At 35.6% G+C, this 25,682-nt stretch overlaps 1 protein-coding gene across 2 annotated transcripts in view; it reads right to left on the bottom strand.

Moving 5' to 3' along the window:
• The window catches only part of INTU (inturned planar cell polarity protein), a 61,196-nt gene that overhangs the window by 2,513 nt on the left and 33,001 nt on the right, over positions 1 to 25,682 (bottom strand). For both annotated transcript variants that reach the window (XM_081077421.1, XM_081077420.1), the window contains exons 5-15: positions 21,815 to 21,933; positions 19,246 to 19,335; positions 17,060 to 17,137; positions 13,748 to 13,937; positions 10,033 to 10,086; positions 8,621 to 8,683; positions 7,655 to 7,876; positions 6,563 to 7,045; positions 5,123 to 5,220; positions 3,506 to 3,695; positions 906 to 1,063 (exon numbers count right to left, since the gene is read on the bottom strand). In XM_081077421.1, the coding sequence (XP_080933547.1) occupies positions 906 to 1,063; positions 3,506 to 3,695; positions 5,123 to 5,220; positions 6,563 to 7,045; positions 7,655 to 7,876; positions 8,621 to 8,683; positions 10,033 to 10,086; positions 13,748 to 13,937; positions 17,060 to 17,137; positions 19,246 to 19,335; positions 21,815 to 21,933 (1,745 nt within the window). The remainder of the gene's footprint in view (positions 1 to 905; positions 1,064 to 3,505; positions 3,696 to 5,122; positions 5,221 to 6,562; positions 7,046 to 7,654; positions 7,877 to 8,620; positions 8,684 to 10,032; positions 10,087 to 13,747; positions 13,938 to 17,059; positions 17,138 to 19,245; positions 19,336 to 21,814; positions 21,934 to 25,682) is intronic.

Below are 25,682 nucleotides of genomic sequence, written 5' to 3'. Positions count from 1 at the left end.
TGTCCATGTAATGTATTTGTAGATCCATGAATATATAGATATTTGAGCATATTTCATATTTCTTCTGCTAGATATGAGACCATTAGATGCAATGACTGTGACTTGATCTTTCTGTTTGCCATACTACCCACCCACCACCACATTTTGCCGAGCACAGCTCCATTTACTAAATTGTTATAAATTATCAAGTGACTAAATGCTAGGTGCCAGTGGCGGACAAGACAGATATGATTCCTACCTTCATAAGGCCAAATTCTAGTGATGCAGAGAAAGACCATAAATAAACAAAAAAATAAACAATAAAGGGTGATACAATAGAGAATAACTGAGTAGCTACTTCAGTGCGGGAAAGAGATCATGGATCTCTGCAGAGATGATGTGTTAGTACTGATCCGAATATCAAGGAGCCAGACATGCAAAGGTTAAGAGGCAGAACGTCCCACACAGAAGTAATAACAGGAACAAGATTCGACTGGTGCCGATGTGGCTGTGACATTAGATGAGGAGGAGAGTGACAGGAGGTGGAAACAGAGAGGTGGGCAAGGGCCACGTTGGGCAGGGTCCTGTAGTGGATGGGGGATGGGGCGGAAGAGAGGGAAGGGAAGGGGGAAGGATAGAAGGAAGTAGGGATGGAAGGAAGGAAATAATAAAATTTGAAATCATTTTTAGATTGTTATTGATATAATTTTGTAAGATAACTGAAAAAGCTTTTTGTTTTTGAATAGAAAAATACTTGGGAGGAATTCAAAGGAGATACTTAGTAAATAAAATTCTAAAATATGTTAAAATACTAAAGTTAGTTTAATAATTGCATGCCTACATCTTAAAACTTTATCTCCTTTACCACTTTTCTTTCATTTTTCTAACATCTTACTTTACTTTCAAATACTTTTTTCCCCACTTACCCTACTACCCAGTAAGCCATGACTGGTGGTGCTTTTCTCTGATCAGTCCAGTTTTCAGGTGAGCATTCAAACAATACACCATGTTCTTTCACAGGGTTTAGAGAAGACACTGAATTTGTAGAACCAGAATGATCTCCAACATTTAGTGCTTTCTTTTTCTGTAAATTAAGAGGTATTAGTATTAACTGGTATTAATAGTGTTACTTTAAAATGTTTTTACATACAGATCTGAATTGGCTGATCCTAATTCTTAAGTGTCTGCAACGACATTCTTCTCTTTACCTGCAGGAAAAGCTCTACTCTTCCTCAACCTCACTTTAAATGCCATCTCCTAAAAGAGGCTTCATGGATAAAGTGTCCTGTGACTCTCCCAGGGAACCTTTTGTTCACAGCCCTAATTATTACTATTTATATTATATTATATTAGCAGTTTTATAGGTCGGTCTTCCCTAGAACATTATAAGCCTTTTTTCAGGGTTCAGACAATATACTTATTCATCCTTATAATATTTGAAAGCAGCAGTGCCTGCTACATATTAGGTCTCTAATGAATAGATTCCTAAGTGAACACATGATTTTGTAATATACTTAAAACACATATACTTAAAGCGGGATTGTCTCTTCCTCTGATGCATATACTCTCTAAATTTCCCATTGATTAAATCATTAGCAAAATAATGACTTATTTGGTTCTCCAGTTGATTGTTTTATGATTTGGTTGTAATCTTAATGTGGTCATGGGAGGAGGCAAGCGTAGCATTTAACTACTCTGCCATCTTGCCCAGACCTTCCTAAAACAATGACTTATTTGGAATATAAGGACTTTCGCAAGGCTCAGGCCAAAACAGTGAACGGTCCTTCATTCTTCCCTTTCTGTCATAATCCTTATTGAATCCATCAACAAATCCTTTTGTCTCATCCTCCAAAATATATCCAGAATCCAGAAGCCACTATGGTTTCGTGCTTTGAGAATTTCCACAGCCTCCTAACTGGTCCCTGCCTCCACCCTAGTGACCTTACAACGCCACAGCACCCTGAGTGATTCGTTCAAAAACTTAAGGAGCATGTATCTGCTCTGCTCAGAAATGTCCAAGAAACTCCCATCTCCTTCAGGACAAAGCCCAAAGCCCTGAAATCTGTCATGCCATGCGTGATCGGGCCCTGCTGCCTTTGCCATCTCACCTCCTACCACTCTCTTGCCCACTCAGCCACTTTGACCTCTGTGGCTTTGCACCTGCTATGCCCTCTGTCTGGAAGCTCTGCCTCCAGATTTGTCAAGTGGTTTGCTCCCTCAGCTTCATTCAAATCTTTCTTCAAATATTACTTGACATGATCAGAGGGATCTTTGAAATAGTAACCCCTACTTCTCATCCTTACCCTGTTTTATTATTCCTTTTGCAACGGATCCTATCTGACATATTATACTACTTGCTAATTCATTAGTTGCTCCTATTAGAATATAGACTTCATGAGGAAAGGGACTTTGTTTTGTTCACTGCTGTATTGCCAGCACCTAGAATAGTGTCTGCTGAGTAATGGGCACTGCGATACTTAAATAATATGAGGAAGGCTAATTTACATTACTAAATATTACTGAATAAGCTAATGAAATACTCCCTTATAGAATCCATCAATTATGCTAAATGCGAAAGGAGGAACATAAGAATGCAAAGCACATAGGGATATATGGTCAAACAGAACATTTTGCTGCATTCCAATTTCCGATAGCTTAAGAAGAAATTCTGTAAGACACAGAATATTACTACTGAATGAGTCCTAAGACTATATCATTCAGCCCACGCACCTTGTAGCTGAGGAAATAGGAAGAATGGAAGGGTTCATCCAGAATTCCTATTCCCAGCCCAATGTTCTTCCACTTTGAAACCCAATTTCTTTATAAATTTAGGTCCTTAACACACTCACTGCTACATACATTTTAATCATTTTCAGAGACTTTTTTTGGAGGGGGTGGTTATATGACCCAGTCACAAGTAAACTTCTGTATGTTTATCCTTTTCTAGGAATTAACACTTACCTTTCCCTGCCATTAAAATAATTTAGCTGATATTTCAATTGTATACAACATTACTACTTATCCAGAAAGTACAATATTAAATGCAACTTCATTCTGGATGGAAAAGCCAGCAAACAACCAACCAAGTGGCTAAAATATTTGCAATGGTATTATATCTACTTCTGTACCTTACCCTTTATGTTCCACAATCCTTTATACTCTTGGTTGAATACTTGAAGAATTATCAGTAACCAACTGGTAGACGTTACTGTCCAAGTAAAGGTTGAATCACAGACACCAAATATGGGGGCTAATTGACATTATAAGCTACTCTATCCTACTTTGTTATAGAAAACACAGGTCCACCACTTCCTGAAATAATCATCTAGGGTCAAATTCAATATTATAAAACAAAGCTTTGAAGTTAAGCACTATGAGTATAATGCTTTTGCCACTCAGGTTAGATTGAGTGACTGTTAATGAAAACAGTCATTGCTGGACATATTGATTAAAGAGCTTTTAGAGAAAATATTTAGAGCTCTGGAAATGAAACTGGCAGAAGACTATATTTATAGCAGTGCCTTACCTCTTCCATCAAGGTCTGCTGGAAAACTGCACGAATGGAGAGACAACACTGATGGAAATTCTTTATTAGCTGAGGGTGGATAGAGCCGCTTAGCTGGGCCACCTCTTCATGGGTCGGAGTAATAAAGATGCCTTGCACTGTTTCTAAGGCAACATAGTGGAAAAGTGTGTTCTCAGGACCAGATGTCAATCTTGAAAAGAAAAAAGACATTTAAGTAATCTTAAAAATATTGCTTCTTTTGAATTGTGTAGACTCCTAATAAGTTTTTATCTACAATATAATCTTAGGATTGTAATTAGGGAGGGGAAACTAGGCCAAATATTTAATTTCCTCTCCTCCTTAACTGAAGTACAGGCTAGGGTTATTATCAATTCTCTTAATGGAGGCAAGTATTACATGTTTTGCAAGGATAAATAAACACCAATTCATTTGCAAGTAACTTAATAGCCCCTTTGCTAAACAGCCCAAATTGGCTAACCCCCTCTTTTTCCATGGTTGGTAATGAATAACTCATTTCATGTCTGGCCCAGATATCTACAAGCCATAAACATGCTATCCGTCTAGGGTAGGCCACATATAAAAACACCTTCCATCAAACTAACATTTAAGTTAGTAGCATAAAAGTCGTTTACCATCAGTCAAACTGATGATCCTGAAGAAAAATACAATTATTGTCACCAACTGCAAAACTGGGTTAATATTCTAGAATACCATGGTAACTACTAGTAATATCCCACTATTTCTCATCAGTAGTCTTCTCTTCTAGGTTCTCTTAGTATTTTCATTTATCCTTTCTTCTTCTCTGTCCTTTCTTCCCATTTAGGTCTCAGGCCAGCAGAACCTATAAATACTGCTTATTTCTACCAATAGTAAGCAGAGCTAAAGAACAACAATGGCAATGATAACTGACTGTAATAATATACTGAATGCCTCTATGTGCTATCCTGACCCTGCATACTGTCCCAGTGTTCAGTGGACTGGGATTAACTTGCTCGGCGCTGCGCAGCTAAGTGCAGAGCTCATCTGGCTCTGAAGCTTGCTCCACTGTACCTTGCTTTTTTTCCCCTCTCACTGCTCACTACTTATTGGCAATCTTTAAATATATGGAAAGCAATTCTCCATTTGCATCTCAGATACTCAGGCTGCCCCATTCTAATTCTAATGTCTGTACGAAAAAATTCCTTCAGTTGATTTATTTTTCCAGCCGTAAGCACAGAGGCAAGGAAAAGGCATGCTTCAGCTCTTAGGCTGATACTGGCTCAAAGGAGCACTGGGCTCAGGAGTATCTGGGCAGCACACCACAAGCACCCGCCAGAGTCTAGAAATAGTCAACTCTAGTTTAAAAGTTAGACACACAGAAGGGTGTGGAGGAGAGAAAGAAGGGCTCTCACATTTTGAAATATTACTTTATATGTGTTTTATCTCTTATAATAGGAGTATCTTTCCTATACGCATAATGAACAGCATTAGAGAAATAGATGTTATCTTTAATATTAATGATATATCATAATTACAATTGTTGAATAAAATCTCTATATGTTATGGACTTATACTTTCTCATTATAAAATTTCTTCAAAGAGTTAAGTGAAAAAGAATATTATAAGGAAGTTTCTTACTTCATTGTATTACATATTTCCAGTTCTTTTTCTGAAAGGTCCTTTTTCACATTCCCCAACTGAAATGGATTTGGAAGAGTTGACTTCTTTTTAGTGACCTGAAAAATATAGTTAAGTAGATCAGTTTATATCTAAGAATGGAATCAAACAGCAGACATAATATAAAAGCTAAATATCCTTCTAAGAGAACTGCTTACTATTTTCCAATGTTACCTTTGAATATTTTCAATGCTAACTTGTGCCTCTTGGCTTATCTTGGGCTAACAGAGACCCTAGGACCATGTCATAGGAGGACATGATAGTTCTCCCTGAAAACCTCCAACCAGAGCCAAATTGTCACAATTTATATGTATGTGTACTTGTCTCCCAGTCTAGACTGCACTCAAAGGCAGGGGCTATATCCTACTCATCTTTGTATCTTGTTTGTGTAGCATGGCCCCGGGCACATAGTAGGTGTTCACTCAACAACTGAATGGCTAAATCTTAGAGATTAATTCAGTTTCTCTTAGGAGCTATTCATGGCTCCTTAATTCTATCCAAATCTTCCTAAGCTATATTTCCTACCAATTTCACCAACTGGGATAGTGAGTACAGTACCAATGTGAGCACTTCCTAAATAAACATCCACTAGGGCTCCAAGAGTGCTCTATTGTTTGGAATTAGGAGATCAAATCTATGGTTATTTGAGCCATGACATTCAGAATCTCATGTTTTATTCCTGTCCTTTCTCAGACTCCTCCTTCTCCATACTTTGACATCACCTCCCTCCACCCAAATGACAACTTTCAAAAATGTTTCAAAAGAGCCGCATCACTAGAATAAGTAGAAAGCTTCTCAGGGTGATTACTTTGATAATCATTTGTATAGATTATGGTGTTTCATAGAAAAAACAAAGAAAATGATAAATAAGCAATCTGAAAGTGAACATTCTCTTTGCTTAATAGTCACATTTTGAATTCCTGAGTATGGAGACCAGACTTTCACAGGTACAGATTAAAAAAAAAAAAAAAATCTATAAAAAAATAGAAACACACACACAAACACACAAATACACACATACACTTTAAGTTCCTGATTCACTTTCTGTTTCTGATGAACATTTTTTTGACTAGTCAGATCAGCCCTCCAAATGCTCCCCAACTGAGCTGTTCCCTGTTAGCACTGTGAATCGGGAAGAAGGAGATGAATGGAGAAAGCGAGACCCAGAGTTGCCCTACTTGTAAGTGTTGTCAGATATCCTGGAATGTTAAGGGGCTACTGTTTTATCACTTGATACTCCTTCCTCTTTTTAGTTCTAAATCATTGGTTTGCCAACAGTGACTAAAACAACCACAGGTTCAAATGACGATTGATCTGCCATTAAAAATTCTCTTGCAATAATAAAATAAGGACTGGAAAGACAGCTTAGCTCCCAGAATGTACACCTGAATGAACACACACCTTCGACAAGGCCCCACTTTCTTCTGAACCATCAGAGCCCTGAGATTCTCTTTGCTTCCGTATTGCATCCGGTGTAGCATGGGGGCTTGAGCCAACACCTTCTCCACCTTCGCAACCATTGTCAGATCCTCCACTGCTTCGGGAAGGACTGGGCTTACGTGTTTTTACAGAATAGTCACCAAAAAGAGTTCTTCGGCATGTGGGAGAGGCTGCTACTTTGGAAACACCTTGTAGCCTACTAAGGATAGGTGAGGTTGTCAAACCTTCTAATTTTTCATGTGATCCAGCAAGGAACCAATCAGCACAAGACAAGCAGGGACTTGGAGAAGATGCCAGTCGTTCATTTATGCGGGAATCGACTCCTTCCAGCTGCTGAAGAGTTGTTTTCACCTGGTCCACATATATGCAGTCTGGTCCAGGACTGCCAATAGCTTTGGACGCACAGCCTCCAGCTTCCAACAGCACACATAACATATAATGCCTCTATAAGAAAAAAGTAATTAATAGAGATTCAGCTACATGCATATATAAAGTTAGGAATACTAAAGATATATGGGCATATGGCATAACCATGTGATGATTATTAAAAACTCTTCCCCCACCCTTCCTGCTTAGTTATTTCAATGATCCTTGATCCCCCTTGAAAACAAATCTCTTATTGCTGTATCCTGTTATACCATCGGTCACTACTTTTGGCACACAGAATTCCCTAAGGTAGCTTTCAAAGAGCCTCAATTACTGGATTTCACCTACAGTTACATATTTATTCTGATTCTATAATCTATTCATGTTTACCTCTATTTCCCAAAACAAACCAGAGGATAAAATCGCTATATAACAGAACAAAAGCTCTTAAGAACCTGCTAAAATCTTATCCTGGGATAAGATTTCATTAATATTTCTCCATGAGTATTAAATGAATGCAAAAGAAAAGGAATAAGGGGCATCGAACATTTTTTTGAATACTGATATTTGACTTGCTCATAATTTAAAATTATCCTATTTGTATATTTATTTAGATAGTAAATGATAAAAGAGAGAAAAAAGAAAAAAGAAAGAAAAAAAACAAGAAAGAAGGCAAGGTAAACTTACCAAGCCAACAATTAGCAAAAAATATCTCCCTTCAGGTTCCTGAAAGACTTCAGTGTTTGAGTCTGCAGAAGGCTGGAGGTGGTGTTGAGGAAACACTTCTCTCCATATGACCAGCTGACCAATTCTTTGTTTTGCTGCTAAAGGCAGTAGGCAATAGTGGCGACAGTAGACAACAATATCAATGAGATCATCCTTGGGCAAATGGCTGCATATCAAATAACCCTTGGATTTAAACACAAAGAAAAGTCAACTAGCGATATCAAGCAATCATCCTACAACATATTTCTAAGAGTTTTATAGGTACTTCTTCAGTTGGTTTAAAATATAACAGTTTCAAATGGAATAAATTAGTAAAAATAATAATATAGTAATAATGATAATAAATAGTAAAAATAAGTAGTAAAAATAAGTGTCCCACCCGCATCCTGAGGTCAACAAATATTTATGATAACTTAAGTCTACAACAGGTACACTTTAGCACAAAGTAAGAGCACCTCTGAGAAGTGTAAGACTGAGTGTTTGACATAATTAGAAAAAGTACTGAATTCTGAGGATGGAAAGTGGAGAATCAGGAGTTGAGGTGGGGAGAGACTTTTCACTGTGTACCATTGTCTATTGTCTGATTCACGGAGGCATGGTTATTTCTGAAGATAAGAAACAAACACACTGCTACAAAAGGAAACCGAGAAAGTACTGCTCTCCTCTCGCACACACTTGGTTCCTTGAGTACAGTTTCTCCTTAATGCATTTGTAAATGCTTCAGAAGGTAGTGAAGCCAGAAATATTTATTGTATTTGTAAATATGCAGGTACAAGTCTTATTTTAAGATCTTAATTTTAGGGTACCTACATTCAGAGGAAAAGAGACATATGTACTTTTCATTTTTTGTAAAAGTTGGAGGAAATTTACTTGATGTCTGTTCATATAGCAGTTGGACATTTATAAAAGCTTCAAGCTTCAGCTTACCTTGTAAAATAGAGATGACCCTAAAATCGTATACAGCCGCCTCATGTCATGGTAATCCTCAGACTGGAGGAAAAAAACCACAGCGGATTTAAAAATCCTAGTTAAGCTACAACAGTTAAAATGGCAATTATATTCTCCAGTAAGTAAACTTTTCATAGTGTCTTTTTGAGAAATCACTACACTAGGATATTAGGGTGAAAGATAATGTGCATATATATTTATTTTGACTGGAACAATTGCAATTTTGATTCTTATAAGAAACTGTTGATTAGAGACATCTGAGAATAAATATAAGATTTGTTACACCAAGAGGGATTAGACACACCTATCAAGACAAAAAGCTTCTACACTATACATCATCTAAAATATCAACTAGTATGTCAAAATATACTATTTTTGAAAGTCCAAATTGCTACAAGCTATTTGATGACTACTGAGTAGTATATATATAAAAAATTTAAATACACATATTCTTTGAGTAAATCCACCTCTGGCAATCTACAGAAATACTCAAACAAGAGAATCAAGAGTTTTGTATAAAAGTTAATAGAATTATTTGTAATATGCAAAAATGGGAGATAAAGCGAAGTTCAGTGATGGAGAGTGAATAATGAAATTAGGTACGTTCATAAGAAAATATCACACCTGTTTTAAAAAAATATGGTTGATCTATATGAGCAGGCACTACAGGTTTTACGATACATCGTTCAGCAAAGAATGCAGCTACAGAAGAAAATATCACTATGATCTAGTTTTGCTAAAATGATAGATGTGTATGAGGTCGGACAATTAAGTTTGCGAACTTGTTACAATGGTGTTTGCTAACCTTTTTTGATATCACAGGGATTATTCATTATGAATTTGTACCAACTGGACAAAGAGTTAACCAAGTTTACTATTTGGAAGTGTTTATAAAAGGCTGCATGAAAAAGTTAGACGACCTGAACTTTTCGCTCACAGGGCACTGCCTGTGAGGGAGTTTTTAGCCAGTAAACAAATAACTGCATTGGAACAGCCTCTCTACTCAACTGATCTGGCCCCCAATGACTTCTTTCTTTTCCCGAAGATAAAGGAAATATTGAAAGGCAGACATTTTGATGACATTCAGGACATCAAGTGTAATATGATGACAGCTCTGATGGCCATTCCAGAAAAAGAGTTCCAAAGTTGCTTTGAAGGGTGGACTAGGCGCTGGCATCGGTGCATAACTTCCCAAGGGGAGTACTTTGGAGGTGACTGTAGTGATATTCAGCACTGGGGTATGTAGCATTTTTTCTAAGATGAATTTGTGAACTTAATTGTCAGACCTCATATTTCAAGACTTACCACTTGGAAAATATTTATAACATTGACTGATTTACCAAATGAAAAATCAGTATTTATTCTTTCCTAAAATTCACTGCTTTTCTTACCAGTTCTGCAAAATCTGCAGCTTCCAAGTCACTCAATGCCGTGTCTAATTCCATCTATGTGGAGGAAAAAAGAGTAATATAAACATTTAACTCTTATTACTTTTTAATAATGGCCATATAAAAGTGCTTCAAAATTACTGGAAGAATTGAAAAAGTATCTTTTTCTTTTATGCTATTTAAGAAATGTCCCAAAATGGAACATCTTGTTATAAAGCTTTGCAATGGCAAAAAAATTCATTTATTTAACATATTGGCATTTTTCAATTAAATCTCAGTTACTGCGAAATGGGCTTCCCTGTTTATTCGATGCAAAATAATTAATGGGATTAAGAAATTGCTTTTAGTTTTAAGTTACAATTTTTTTTTTTAGCTTATTAAAATTCTTAGAGGGAAAAAAATCAGTCTTAATGTAGCCAAATGTATTTTGAGTTGTTTTTGTTTTTCCATTTCCTGTATATTTCTCAACAGATGGATTCTTGGAAAATATCAACATTCTTCCCTGTCTCTCTTCTATGTTTTGTATAAAAGGACTGTTAATCTTTATTCATGGATTAAAACATGAAGGCAAGTGTTCCCCCTGGAACCTGGCACAGTTTAACTACCCTACAGAGTTATTAGAAAAATCTTTTACTTAGGATTTAGCTTTTGTTTCTATGGAAATTCCCTAAACTCCTTCATGCATTTTTTTTACCTCCCTAAAGCATTTATAATTTAAAAACAATAAATTTAAGCTGTAATACATATACATTAAATTGAAAACTATTGACAATTAAAGTCCGTAGCATATATGCTATTTCTGAAAAAGAATCTTTTCTTTTTAAGTCCAAGGCACTCTCTGCAGGACTGTTTCACAGACTATGTCTTACTGAGATGACAAAACCTTTGGAAACATTAGTCATGCCTTTCAGTGCTTTTCACACAGTATTACTTATTACTCATTTGTGGCCTACATTTTCCTGCATCTAGCAAACACTTCATGTTCTCCTTTTTGCGGCTATAGTTTCTCTTATGAAAAACTACACAACAAAAAGAAAATTACCAGCTTGTGATTTTTGATTTCAAAAACATTACTGTTGAATTGCTATTCCTGCTACAGAACTCTTAGGCTAATGTATAAGGTTGCTGTAATTGTTTCTTTATATTCCTTAAGAGATATTTTCTCTTAATTATCCCTGTGTACCTTAGGAAAAATGATATTTTTAAAAAGAGAACATCTGACAACCAACCAAAACAAGGAAATTCTCAAACACCTGGGGGGAAAAATGAAGTAAAACCTCCTCATATACTAAACTCAGAACAAATTAAGTTTTTTCCAAGTTAAAAATATTCATTTCCACCTAAAATTTATCAGGCACAAATAACACAGAGATGTTTTTAACTAGATTTCTTAAGACATAAAATTCCTTAATATTTTTCTTTAGGAAATATATACATGGTCAACAAACCCTACTATTTTTAACACAATAAGCAATTTCAAAGAGGAAAGGAAAGTGTGTAACGTAAGTTCTTTGAGTCTGTTGGTAAAAAAACCCAAAAACTTCAAGGGTTATTTGTTTTTCAAACTTTACATTCATCAGAGACCTTTAGATCACTTTATTGAGGTATCTAGCTCTTTTTCCAAAAATATTGTTCTTCATTTTCTTAACCAGGCTATAAAATATAGAAACCATCTAAGCTATGTCCTCATTGTTTCCCAAGTATTAATTTCACCTATGTAGCTGAACTGTGAGCATCCAGAAGACTTTTCTGGATTCCCCACAGCATAGCACAAGTCTGAGTCCCCCGTACAATGGAGACTTATCTCCATACAGTAAAGTTAGACTTAACAAGGGTAAAAGCTACTAAAGCTTTGGTAAAATAAGCAACTGGTATGATTTGAGGCAACAAATTAAAAACTACACAATTCACAGAGTGACTTCTCAGTTTGATATTCTTTTAGATTGAGATAAAAGCATACAGTCCTTTTAATCAAATGTATGCTAAATTAAGAAATGCTAATGAAAAAGAGATCTGAATACAGGAGGTAGCCTTCACATGGGATTTATAAGACCAAAATTGGCTATATTTTAAAACATCTTAAACTTCTTAGGGGGAACGTAATATTTAATCTTAATATATCCAAAGTCTAAAGACATTGCCCTTGAAAACATGAAGTACCTTCACTCTCACAGAAAGACTGCACATTTTGAGGGAAGAGATTTCTTTAATGAGGAGGTTCTGAGACAGGGAAAGAACCTTGGCACTGCAAGACCAGACTAGCAGGCCTCAGGAGACGGCACCTTCTGACTCATGAAATCGACCATGTGTCTTTCAGAAGAAAAAAGACTGCTAAGTGGGCATGAGGCAGACTTTGGAGCCAGGGTCTTTCTATCTTAAAGGTTAAGTTATCTATTTACTTTCTATCTGTAGTGAACACATGATTTCTTAGGCAAACACTGATAGGGATAGGATTATATACCTCATACTTTTTAGTTATTACATGATTTAGGAAAATGGCAATCACTGAGATACCAAAAGTTGCAGCTGCGGGCAGTTGACAAAATAAAAATACCAGAAGATAAAGGTTCCTCTAAACAAGTTCTAATCTCTCAACTCCTTCTAAATAAAAGCTATATAATAAAACTCTCACCACTACAACTCTGACCACAATGTGCCAGGCTCAATACTGCTGTGTTTCCACGAAAATAAGACCTAGGGGGACAATCAGCTATAATGCGTCTTGTGGAGCAAAAGACCCGGTCTTATAGTAAAATGAGACCGGGTCTTATATAATATACTATAAGACCAGGCTTATATTAATTTTTGCTCTTAAAAATGCATTAGAGCTGATTGTCCGGCTAGGTCTTATTTTCGGTGAGACATGGTAAGCACTTTCCCTGGAACAACTCATTAACTCCTCCATGAAGTGGGTACTATTACTGTCCCCATTGTACAGATGACAAAACTGAGCAAAGCAACTGATAAAGGAGTTTAAATCATTATTAAACTGTCAAATCGGCCTTTATTTGGTCAGACATTAAAGAGTTTAATGAAGAATAGAACCCTAAATTGGGTTTTTACTACAGTATAGCCTGGATTTCTTCATGGGTAGGGAACTGGCTGTGGCCTAGTGCCTCTTTAATACTAATCCGAATGCTATGGCTGAATAGATCGTTGGTGATGAAAATGTCCGAAATGATCTTTTCAGCCCTTCAACAGAAAAGTTATTCTGGGTCTACAGGTAAGACCATAATTACATTGATAATACTCAACCATCATAAAGCCTTACTCTTGGTAAGCTAATTACAAATGTTCATGTACAGAAAGATTTTGCTATAATTAGTGGAGATCTGTACTTTATCTAAGAATGTTGTTGGTTGGCCAATCATTACATCCACTTTTAATCTATACAGAGAGATAACGCTAACACAAGGGTTAGGGTTCTGACATGACATCAAGAAATCAATGTCACAAAATTCAAAAGTAAGATACACCATATAATTACGATGGCTAAAAGTACTCCAAGTTTGGATGAAGCTTAAATGTTAGTGTAAGATGAGGGAGCTAATTTCTATTCAGAAAGAAAACTTTGTAAATTCACTGCACTGGACCTCCTACTTCATCAACTAATTGTCTCTTGGACTCTTACTCACAATCCTGAAAATAACAAAAAGCCTAACAGGAACAAAAAGAAAGAGAAGACAAAGCATTACAAAGCGACTGGTGCTGATCTCACCTTGATCTCCTGTGGCAGGGGGAGCCACCGTGCGCCAGGGAGGTTGTCCAGAAGCACGGCGCTGGAGGCCTCATACTGCTGCGTGCTGGGACTGGCGCTGGGATGCAGTCTGGCAGGCTGCAGTGCTCTTTGAAAGAACAAGTCGAAAAAGGGATCCAAACAAGAAACATTCTCAACCTGGCAAAAGGCACTGAAAGAACCAAGAGCTGTAAGTTAAAACATGTGGAAATGGTGGCCATCTTTTGGATGTTCCTAAGGGGACTGATCTCTCCTAACTACGTAAGCTCTCTTCCTTACTCCTCTCCCTTCGTAAGAATCACTGCTATAATGTTACTGATGGAGCATGTTAAGAAACTCACCCTGTCCATATTTTTTACCCTAAAACCTACTGTCAAATGCATTCAGCACATGGTGCTATGGAAGAACCATGGGGCTAATACGAGTGGTGTATGTACAACAGAATGGGCTGAAGTACCCTTTCTGTAAAAAATGTAAGTTGCTTTTACCTCTGAGTAGCATTCAACCATTTACAACTCCCAGTATCTTTCAGGCAATATGCGATAACAAAGAGATTTTTGAACTTTGTAATAGAACAGATCTGGCTTTGAGTCTTATCACTGCTCTTACTAGGCAGATAGATACCTTAGGAAAATCATTTATCTTTCCTTTGAACTTTTGTTTCCAACTCTATAAAAATGGGGATAATTTAACTCACATGCAAGTGTGTAAAAAAAAGAGTATGCATATTCATATTATATAGAAAATATATAGCAGGATACACATGAAACTAAATAGGCAATACCTTCTCTACAGTATACTATGTAATATATTAGGTTGGTGCAAAAGTAATTGCGGTTTTTGCAATTGTTTTTAACCATTTAAACCGCAATTACTTTTGCACCAACCTAATATTATACAAGTACTTATACTGGTAGACAGTAAGCACGTAAATTAGCCCAAGTTATTTCCTCCCCTCTTCACTAACAACAAGTCATAACTATTGAAAAACTCAAAAATCAAAAAAACAAAACAGAAAAACTAAACACTTGGTTTTAGCCATGTAAAAGTAATACAGCATTGCCTGCAACCCTTCATTGGAATAGCTCACTGGGTAACACAATAACCGGTATATGTACCACTAATGTCAGAATAATATTTGTTAATTTATTCAACAAATTACTTGAGTGCCTACTATGCTCCAGGCACTACTCTCATTGCTGGAGGTACAGCAGTAAAAATACCAAGACAAAAGACAACTCTCTGCTCCTGTGGAGCTTACATCCTAGTGGAGAAAGACAACACATGAACAAACAGTAAACACATGATCTTGTACCAAGGATTACGCAGAAAACAAGACCATGTGAATGGGTGAGGTGACTGGTTGACTATTTTAGTTCAAATGGTTGGGGAAGAGTCTTTGAGCATTTAAGCTGAGATCCCAACAGCAACAAGGTCCAATGACAGGAAAGAGTACAAAAGCTGTAGGGAGGAACAGCTGGGCCAGGTGCCCACAGAACAGTGCAGAGGGGTCCATTTGGTTTGAGATCTGAAATCAGAAAGGTAGATAAGAGCCAGACAATGTAGAAAGATCATTCTAACTGCATTCGGAAATTAAAGTGGCAAGAATGAAGGCAAGGAAACCAGTGAGGAGGTTACTGTAGTAGTGAGAGATGGTGGCTAGACAGGGTCATAGTGGAGGTGGAAGGAAATGGATGGATTTGTGATTAGGACTTGCTGGCGGATTGGCGGGGAATGAAGGAAATTGTTACAGCTTTAATTTGATCACAACACTACACTTTGTTAATTTATAATCAGTTTTCTGTGGCTCACTGGGCCTTTCTATCTTCCATAATCAGAAGAAAATTATTAAGAAATTATTGCAAACTGACTATTAACAACATCTTAGATCCATACTGCTTCTTGGTTTTAAGAACTCAATGGATTTTTAAATTTATTGCTTAGTTTGTCTTTCAAATTCTCACTTGAACAAGCAGAAACTAGGTAAATTGCTGCCAAGTTGGAGATACTTCTAAATCAATGGAACCTAAATTTCAAAATGAAATTCAGAGAAATTAAGAATCCCCCTGCCCCCAACCTCCTCCATTGGATTTGGCTGAACAACTCCAATTTACTGTCTTGATGTATAGAATTCATTGCAGGAATTTATTCTTTGATTATCTCTGGTTTTTATGAAAACAGCAACCTTCAATTACAGCAAAACATATTATTAGCAAGGTATGCTCATCTAGTATAAATTTAAGGTAAAGTTTATAACCACATCCTTAACTCTTCATCAGTTAAACATTTAGTCATTAGCAAAAGGTAAAAGCACTATTTGTGGCTGCCCAGCCTTTTGTAGTTCGCACATTTGGAAAATGCTAATAAGTAATTAATGGGGTTTGAGAGGAATGTGTCTCCTTAGCAGCTCTTGGAGGAGAATACTGCATACTAGACAATTTTCCCACATGGCACAGTCACAGAAAATTCCTTCAGGCTGCTTTGAGAAAGGCGACAATAAAGATCCACACAGAGAAATAGAGAGCCAATATCACTATGGCTTGGAAAAACATATAAACTATCTTTGGGTTTATATATTGATATACATTTAAGGCTTTGAAAACAAAGGCATTATTTTAGCTCTCTGAAGTACTGGGACTTCAGAAATCCCACAAAAATCCCACAAAGAGAAAAATCTATTTTCCACCCATAATTTTACGTGTTCAAATGTGGAACAGTTACCTCAAATTTTCTCCTTCAGGTCACATTATATTGTAAAATTAAAAAAGCAAGAAGCAGAAAAATATGTATAATATAAATCCACATGTGTAAAAAAAGAGTATGCATATTCATATTATGTAGAAAATACATGGCAGGATACACATAAAACTAAATAGTCAATATCTTTTCTACTGTATCTTTTATTTATTTAAGAGTGCATACTTTTTTACTTACTAAAAATTTTTAAGAAGAAAGTATCACATTTTAGGATAGTGAATTTGACAATCGTCTTATAATCAGAGAAACACACACAAAAATAAAAATCTTCTGTCTTTTCTGTATGTTATAAAAAAGCGCTGTTACATTTTCCCCTACATCACTATTTCACTAAAGTAACATATGAGACCAAAAAAAAAAAAAAAAAAAAGGCTCAAATGAAAAGCTGCCTATAGCTGTAAAATAAAAGCAGTCATCAAGGATGAGAAATAAGAAGGAAAAAAAATTAATTTGCCAACCAAGGAATAGTATTAAGTGCAAAAGGTGATTTAGAATCATACACTTGAAACTTGAGATTCAGTTCAAAGAAGTACTTACCTATCTAAAGAACCATACATAAATTTTAAGGTCTGGGCAACATCTTCTATCATATTCCTTAACTGAGGAAGAGGCACTCTAAGAAAGGCAAAAATACATTTGTTTATTTATGACACAATCAAATTATACATATCTAAAAGAAGCAGAGTAGCTTTATAGCCTCCGCTCAGTTCCTTACCTGGGCCTTCTTATCCCCTCACTAAGTGTTTTACTTTTATCTTGCTACTGTATTTTCTGTTTCTTTTGCCTTTTGGGCTACAACAAAAGTCAAAAGACAAATGCTTTACCCTGCCAAAAGTATCTTATTGTGGATGTTGTACACTTGCAAAACAACCTAGCTTTTCATAATCCAACCCATTGGTGTAGGGCAGGCTCCTAGCAGGATTCATACTTTGTCCCATGCTATCCTACATAAGGTACTTGACCAGCCGCTGCTTTTAGTATCCATGAGGGGTTCTGGAACCAGTCCCCCGTGGAGAGCAAGGGACAACTGTAGTTCCTTTTCAGACAGAAAAACACACATTAGCTGGTTTAAGAGAGCCATCATCTAGTCTACATAACATCCCGCTATGTTAAAAATTTTGAATCCCATGTTTATGATGGATGTCTCTGTTGAATAGTAAAGTCACCTTCAAAACATAATCATTTTGACATTTTTCACTGTAGCCTTCTTTGGGGTTCCTGTTTGTGGTATTAAAACATGTCCACAAATAGTACGATGCTCTTGTTCTCAAGAAGTGGAGCTTAATGCCCTGCGCTTGAGTGGGGTTAACTTGGCAACTCACTGTAACAAATAGTACTTGGGGGAAATGACAGTGCATCTGTTCTAAGGCTAAGTCATAAAAGGTCTTGCAGCTTCCCTCTTTCTTTGTTTTGGATTTTGCTTTGGGGTAAACCTGTTGACATGTTGTAAGGATACTCCAGCAACTCTACGGAGAGGTCCATGTGGCAAGGAACTGATGCCTCCTGACAATGGCCGTGTGTGTAAGCCATTTTGTTAAGCAGGCATACAAAATTAATATGCTGTTATATACTGAAAGCAATCTAGTTAACAAAGTCATTAGTAACAGAAAACAGTCACATTCGTGTTCAGGTTGGCTGGGTAATGAATTTTTTGGGTCAGCCTTCTTCTTGGAAAGCTTAAAGCAACACTAAAAGAAAATTTGTCCTAACTGGTATTTTCTAAAGTTGTGTCAGTCACATACTACAGTACTTAATGTTTGATAACTATTTGGTAGACAATGTATGATGGTTCAATGGACCAGAAGGGAAAACTAAATTACTTTTTAAAGTAGTCAAGAGTCTAAATTACAAGTTTGAAAAGTCATTGAACAGGGACATAGACTAGTCTGTCAGTAGTTAAATCTATCTCCTTGGGGCTGTTCAGATTCCTATCCCTGCCGCCAGCTTTACATATCCTACAACATTAGGGAAGCAAAGAATTCAGACAGACTCTCCTTCAATTTCCAGTTCTGCCTCTTGCTGATTTTTATGTAATCGGCAAGTTATATAACCTTCTCTTCGTTTTACTTTCCTCATTTATAAAATGGGGCCAGTAATTGTGAAATCCATTTTGAGCTGATTTTGCAGATTAAATGAGATTAACAAATGTAAAGTACCTAATGCAGCCCTTGGGTTCATGGTCAGCTCAATTATCAATGTCAACCCTGCTCTGACCTCCAACTATTAAAATACGATATCTTTAAAAATATATCAGAAGGAAACCATGATAATAAAAGACATACTATTAGAGAAGTCACTTTAGAGTTAAATATTCATTATTTTGTCAAAGGTACTCAACATGAGAGCAAAGCACCTTTCTGCTGAACCATAATTTCCCCAAATTTCCAACAGTAAAAAACTGCCAGCACGCAAAAGTTTGAGCAGAGGACAAGCTCATCTCTGTCACCTTGGTATTAGCCACATCTCAGAGGAAAGTGACTGGCAGCCCCCACCTTTTACTGATTAGCCCAGCTGGGCCTTCCAGGCCCCTCTCTGCACTATTCATAACGAATGAACATACGTAGTGCGTTCATACTAGTGCAACACACAGGTGCAACGGAACTTTAAATTATAAAACTATGTATGGAATTTGCCTTTGATGAAAATGTCATAATTTTAACAAAACAGACTTTGTTAACAGTATTTGAGAGATAATTTTAAGGTAAACAAAAATCTCAACTTACTCTTCAGCAGGCAGGCCAATTAACAACAACTTGTCAGATTCTTTCCAGTAAGCCACATGAATTTTTTTTCCATTTAAAAGAAGGGATGAGCTAAGAAAAAAATAAAGTTAGAATATCTTTAAATGCCATAAAATTATAAACAGTCATTCATAAAAGATTACATATGGTATGATTTAAGAATTACATGCTTAATAAGCAAATTTCTTGGCATATACCTAACTGCCACACAGAAGACAAGGAATTGTATGACAACAAAAACGTGTTCTGAAATATTTAACAAAAAACCTCTAAGTCAAACAAAAGTAGATCCATTGCAGCAAAAAAAGAAAAAAGAAAAAAGAAAGAAATTCTTTTGCTAACATTGACTATGTACAATTTTTTTTTCCAAAAAAATCACAGTGTGTTAATTTAACAAATCTTTTCTAATTGCCTACTTATGAACATAATTTACTAAAAGAGATTACAAAAATAGGAAAACATGGTCCCAGCTCACAAGATGATAATTCAACATGGGACACAGATGCATAAATAAGTAACCAAAATATAAATCGGATTTAAATGTGTTCTCAAGGAAACTTTTGGAGTGATGGAAATATCACGATGGTGATGGTTTCAGCATCTATACCTACATCAAAACTGATAAAATAGTATATTTTACATATGTGCAGTTTATTATAATTCAATTATATTTCAATGAAGTTGGAACACAAATGTGTTCTAAAAGGAGATAGAATCACGAACTATGGAAACAGAATATAATGATTCCTTCTTGTAGTGTGGGTAGGTGGATGGAAGAAGAAAAATATATACATATATGTTTAGGTTTCCTTTCTTTAAATAAAAATTCATACACCGGTCTTTATCTGTTGAGTCCCTAGGATATAGTATACCTTCTATACTGAGTAGGTGAGTGTGTGGGATTTTAAATAAGAATTTCTAAATAGAATTTTTTTTCCAGAAAGGATACTACTTTTGTCTTAAAAAGTTTAAAAATGCATATCCTTTTAGACAGATATTAAACTCTTTTATAGTCAGACATCAATATCACTGTAGTTTTAAAACAGTGTATGCAACGAAAGACATACATGTTGCTAAAGAATCCCTCATAATAATAATTATTTTCATATTTGTTTCACAGAAAAGGTTTTCTACCTATATTTAAAAGCAAACCCAAATGGAGAAATTAAATTTTCTCTCTAATAAGATTAGAAAGGAGCCCTGCACCTTGAAAACATTATGTTAAGTGAGAAAATCAGTCATAAATAACCACATATTACAATTCCATTGATATGAAATATCCAAAATAGGAAAATCTGCATAGACAGAAAGTGGATTAGTGGTTGTCTAGAGTTTGGGGTGGGGTAGGTGGGCTGATTGCTAAAGGGTGCGTGGTTTCTTTTTGAGATGATCAAAATGTTCTAAAATTGACTCCGGTGATGGTTGCACATATCTGCAAATATACAAAAACCACTAAATTCTACGATATATGAAGTATATCGTACACAGTAAGGCTGTTCAAAAAAATAAAGGGAAGCTTGCAGCATGCTTTTATGAATGCCAATGTATACACTAAATGGAGCCTCAGTTACTAGTGTCCTGAAAATGGACTGATATTTTCTATATGCACTAAGTCCCAGAATTAAACATGACTTTTATTTAGAAAAACAAGGAAATTTTTTCTTCCTGTTGTTTTGCAGATCCTACTTATGTTAAAACCATAGCGGTGTCATTTTACCAGAAAAGAAAAGTTAAAGCCTATATAATACAACTTGACATTTTATCAATATTTGGGGGGGCTCTTAAAATTTGAGATAAACTTTTCTGTAAAGTCAAAAATTGTTGATACATTAAGGAAGAAAATGGTTTATAATCCATAAATTTATTTTATGAAAAAAAATTTATAAATTTTTTTTATGAAAAAAAAACAACTCAAAAATAAAACTTAAAAGCTTTGAGCCCCCTCTTCCCATAAGTTAACTATGGCTTTTCAAAGTCAGGGCTGGGTAAGTTGATGTCGAATGGGATATTTTGCTGTATAACTCACTGTATGATGTATTTTATTTTTTAAAACATTATATGACACCAGTCTTGCTTATCTATTACTATACTATACTGCATTCTGAATACTCCACCCAAAGCGTATTCTGTATTTTTCTATCATTGTTGTAAGAACAGAAACAAGTGTTCAGTCATTCTTATCAACAACAAAGGTATTGCTTACCAAGTTAATAATCAAGATACAAGCATGAAAAAGCCAAGACTCATCATACTAGAATTTCGTGAATAAATTCTAAAGTACAGGTCATTAGTCCAACTTTGTGATTTAAAGTGTGCTAAGACACTGAGATCTATAGCTGTATTGAGAACCTACACCTTAAATATAACTGGTAGAAATAACTTAGGTGAGAAACAGAGTATCTGCAGATATCTATCTGCTATGTATGTACATATCTGCATTATAGATACAAACATATTTGTATACTAGATATTTGCATGAGCATTTTGTCAGAACCAAGGTGAAGAACTTGGAAGAAAACAGAATTAAAGATAAGGAAAAATCAATTATTACCTAGTAACTTGTGTCCCAGTTACATTTTCCAACATGTCACAGAGGGTGAGAAATATCCCTCTCACACTTTTAAGTTTCTGAGATGCATCGGATACTGGATAATGATAAAGAATTTCCTGCTGTTAAATGAAAACAAATAGAAATGATCATACTCCCCAAATTTTCCAACCACTGTTTATCACAGGAAGTTCTAGACTTTGTAGTAATAAAAGAAAAAAAATTGAATCCTTTCCGCTTCAGTGGGAGTTGTATTCAAACATAAGAAGAGAAGGAGATCTGGAATTTTAACACATTACCTAGCATTTAAAAATACTACATTTGAAAATAAGTTACAGACCGTCAAAATTGGTCATGATACCAAAATATATACTGAGTAGGACACTAATTAGTTGGAATAATTTCAAACGTTTTAAACTTTAATCTCCTTTACAATAAATTCTAATACTAATATTTTATTATAATTCATTATACAGATATTTTTGTCCCCTGTATTTACATATATACACAGATACCACATGTAACTTTTAGGAGTCTTTAAATTTAATTACTTTTATACTGACTTTTACAAGATAATCTTCATCATCTTTAGTGAAATTGTTAAATATTTGAATCCAAGACAAGTCTCAAATTAAACTTCCAAAGTGAGAATAGAACACTACATTAAAGTAGTGCAGACAGGAAGAAAGAAGTATTATGATATTATAAATTCTTATCTGACTTAAATTTGAAAGTGTTTGCCCACCACAAATTAATCTGAATTGAAACTGTAAAAGAGAACACATTTTAAATTTTGGAAAATACTAGCTCTACTAGATAATTCACAAAATGTTAAATATTTTTCTATTTTCAAGAAGAGCATGGGCCCATGAAACATCGTTTTTACAAAATAAAATAACAAATTTCAAAATCAGTATGTGCATCATGCTAGAACTTTTACACAAATGGATGAATCATCCTGTACCTCACTTTTTTACTGTTACATAAAGGAACATGCTATTTTTCTTACAAAGCATATGATAAGCAGGCAAAATAAAATTTTGGAGAATTCAGTGTAGCTTCCACTTATGGTGTTTAATGACAATATCCATAAATATTAATGTAACCACTACTGAAAGCCCAAACTCCTAAAATATCATCAGATCTTTTCCTTGGTTCTCTCTCTTAAGCATGTTCTATTCCTTGCTATGGTCTCTCTTTACAAGAAATAATTATCTGATATGGTGTCCATGTCTTGGCAATTTTTTCATTAGGACAAATATAAATAATGATAAACTGGACACATCTGGTTTTTATACTTATTAAGCACATTCAATATATGCAAATTGTATGGAATATGTTGGCCAAATACACGCTGCCTAACAACTCAAATTTTCTTGTAATATTTCTAGTGTATAAACAGTTTAGAAATTAAGTCAGACATCAGTCAAGATCTTCTGCTCTGCTGACTTAATACATTTAAAACTTGGCTAGTAAATAAACTTATTGTATTTCACCAAATAACAACTATCCCTTGAAAAAATAACCATATTCTCTTTGATTCGTTTTATGAAGTTTCCAAATCTTGTAACTTAAAGAAGACAAGCTTTTCTTAAATATGCAATTCACATGAAAACAAAACGACCCTATGACATTTTAGTGTAAAATAAAGTCAAACCAGTAAAAAGGGTCCTTTGAGCCCAGAAAGCCTCCCTATTAGAGAGCTGGCAAGCTGGACAGTACCTAACCAATTTAATGAGCTGTACTTTTAAGCACTTATTAGCAGCATGCATTTGCAGCAGCTTCCACTCTGTTCACTAAGAATAAAAAGCCTCCCTTGATTACAGTATTGATACAGGGCTGTCAACAGACAGAAACCTGTTCATTTGAGAAACATCTCCACACTTTCCCATGGAAAGAAAGGCAAGGATGACAAAAGGCCAAAGCAGTACCCTACTCTAAGACAATCTAGAAAGATTCAGGGTGCTACCACCCTAGAAATTTATTGTGTGTTTTATATAATAAATGATTAAAAGTTCTCATTTGTTTTAAAGATATAAAGGACTAATAATACATGCAAGAAATTAGAATTATTAACTCTAGGTCTGTATGTAGTTTTCAGAACATAGAAAATTACAAAAATACGTATAAGTAAAACCTTTCTTTTCCATTTCAGTTATTGACTAAATTTTCATATATGAAGAGACATAAGGAAATACACCCCTTGGATAAAACAGCTTTGGCACTGAGACTATAGGCTGCAAGGATTTCAAAAGCAATGACATGTAAATTAGGTAAAACCTCTTTAGAGCTCACTTTTGCTTGAAGCATTATGGTGAACTAGATATTTGAGAAAGCCTTGTGCTGTAAAACAACTGGATACATGGTTGAACTGCTGGATATGTAAGAAGTAGAGAGGTTTCCAAGGACATCCTCTGCATACTCTTCCAACTCCGTTCCCTACCACTGCAAAGCAAGCTGGGCCTCAGCTGGGCATGGTGAGTGGGGGACAGAAAGCAGAGGCATGGTTGTGCTGAGGGCTGATGCCTACATACACCTATGTTCAATCAGGACACTGACCATTGGGCTAATGGCTTGGTAAGTGAGCTAAGCCTAGGACCATTGTGTTAAACCCAGATCCCTGCATAAGGCTGAAGTGCCCTAGGTCAGTGTCAGAAGAAGCAAATTCTCTCTGGAGGATAGTATTCCCACTTTAGAACCCGACTCCCAAAATGAAGCACTAAGTTCAGTCAGTGATCCTCAGGGACGTAAGAAAGCAAGACACCATAGGTCAGAGTCCCCTCAGGACTTAGAGATAGTGGGATGGGCAGATACACAATAGAGAAGAGCTCTGTATGAAATGCTTAGAGAAATAAAGTACAGAATCACTAAGACAAGCAAGCAACAATAAACTACCAAGAAAAGCCTAGCAGATCGGAATGCAGATTAGTTAAAAACTTTTCAGGAACTTTTAAAGATAAAACTACGACTACTTAAATAGAAAGTACAATGGAGAAGTTAAACAACAGTTTGGGCAGAGCAGAAGCAAGAAACGTAACAAATTAAATAAAAGATTCCTTACATACGAACGACTGACAGTAGACTTCTTAACAGCAATTATGGAAGTCAGAAGACAAAAGAATACTATCTTCAAACAGATTAGAGACCATAACTTTCCACCTAGTTGGCATAAGCTATACCATGCGTGTACTTCATCTTCTTCCTGGCCACATAGGAAGACTACAGTTCTTACTTCCTTGAATCAAGAAACACCATATAACTAGTTCTAGGCACTGGAACATGGGTAGCAGAGATGTCGGTACTTTTAAGCCAGGCTTCCGAAAAGTGCCACATGATTCAACATGCTTTCGCTCTTCTCTCATTGGCCAACTAGGGGCAAAAAAATGCCACAGAGGACTCTGAAGCTCTTGGGAATAATGGAACCACTAGCTGAAGGGCTCAATGCACTGAATCACACCAGGAACATTTACATTGAAATGAGAAATAAACTTCTATTATGTCGAGCCACTGAGACATTAGGGGTTTGTTATAGTGATTGGTCTATTTTGACTAATGCAATGGAGATCATAAAGGTACCTTTCAAGGAGTGAAAAACATATCATCAGATAAATAACAACAAGAAGAAGTTATCACCAACAGGCTTTCACTGAAAAGAAATGCCTAAAATACATGTTTTAGGAAGAAAAATAAGTAAGGAAAGTCTGAGACGTAAGAAAGAATGAGTCAAGAAAATGGTAAGCATACATGTAAATTTAAGAAGGTTCAACTGTATCACATATGTATGAAACATGCGTTTTATAATATATAATTTATACATTTTATAATGTATGAAATATAATAATTATTAGTAGTAATAATACCATAATTGTGC

The sequence above is a fragment of the Rhinolophus hipposideros genome, assembly GCF_964194185.1.
Source record: "Rhinolophus hipposideros genome assembly, chromosome: 16".
In the NCBI taxonomy this organism is placed as follows: Eukaryota; Metazoa; Chordata; class Mammalia; order Chiroptera; family Rhinolophidae; genus Rhinolophus; species Rhinolophus hipposideros.
Note: the sequence above shows the minus strand (reverse complement) of the source record. Positions and strands in the feature narration are given on the sequence as shown.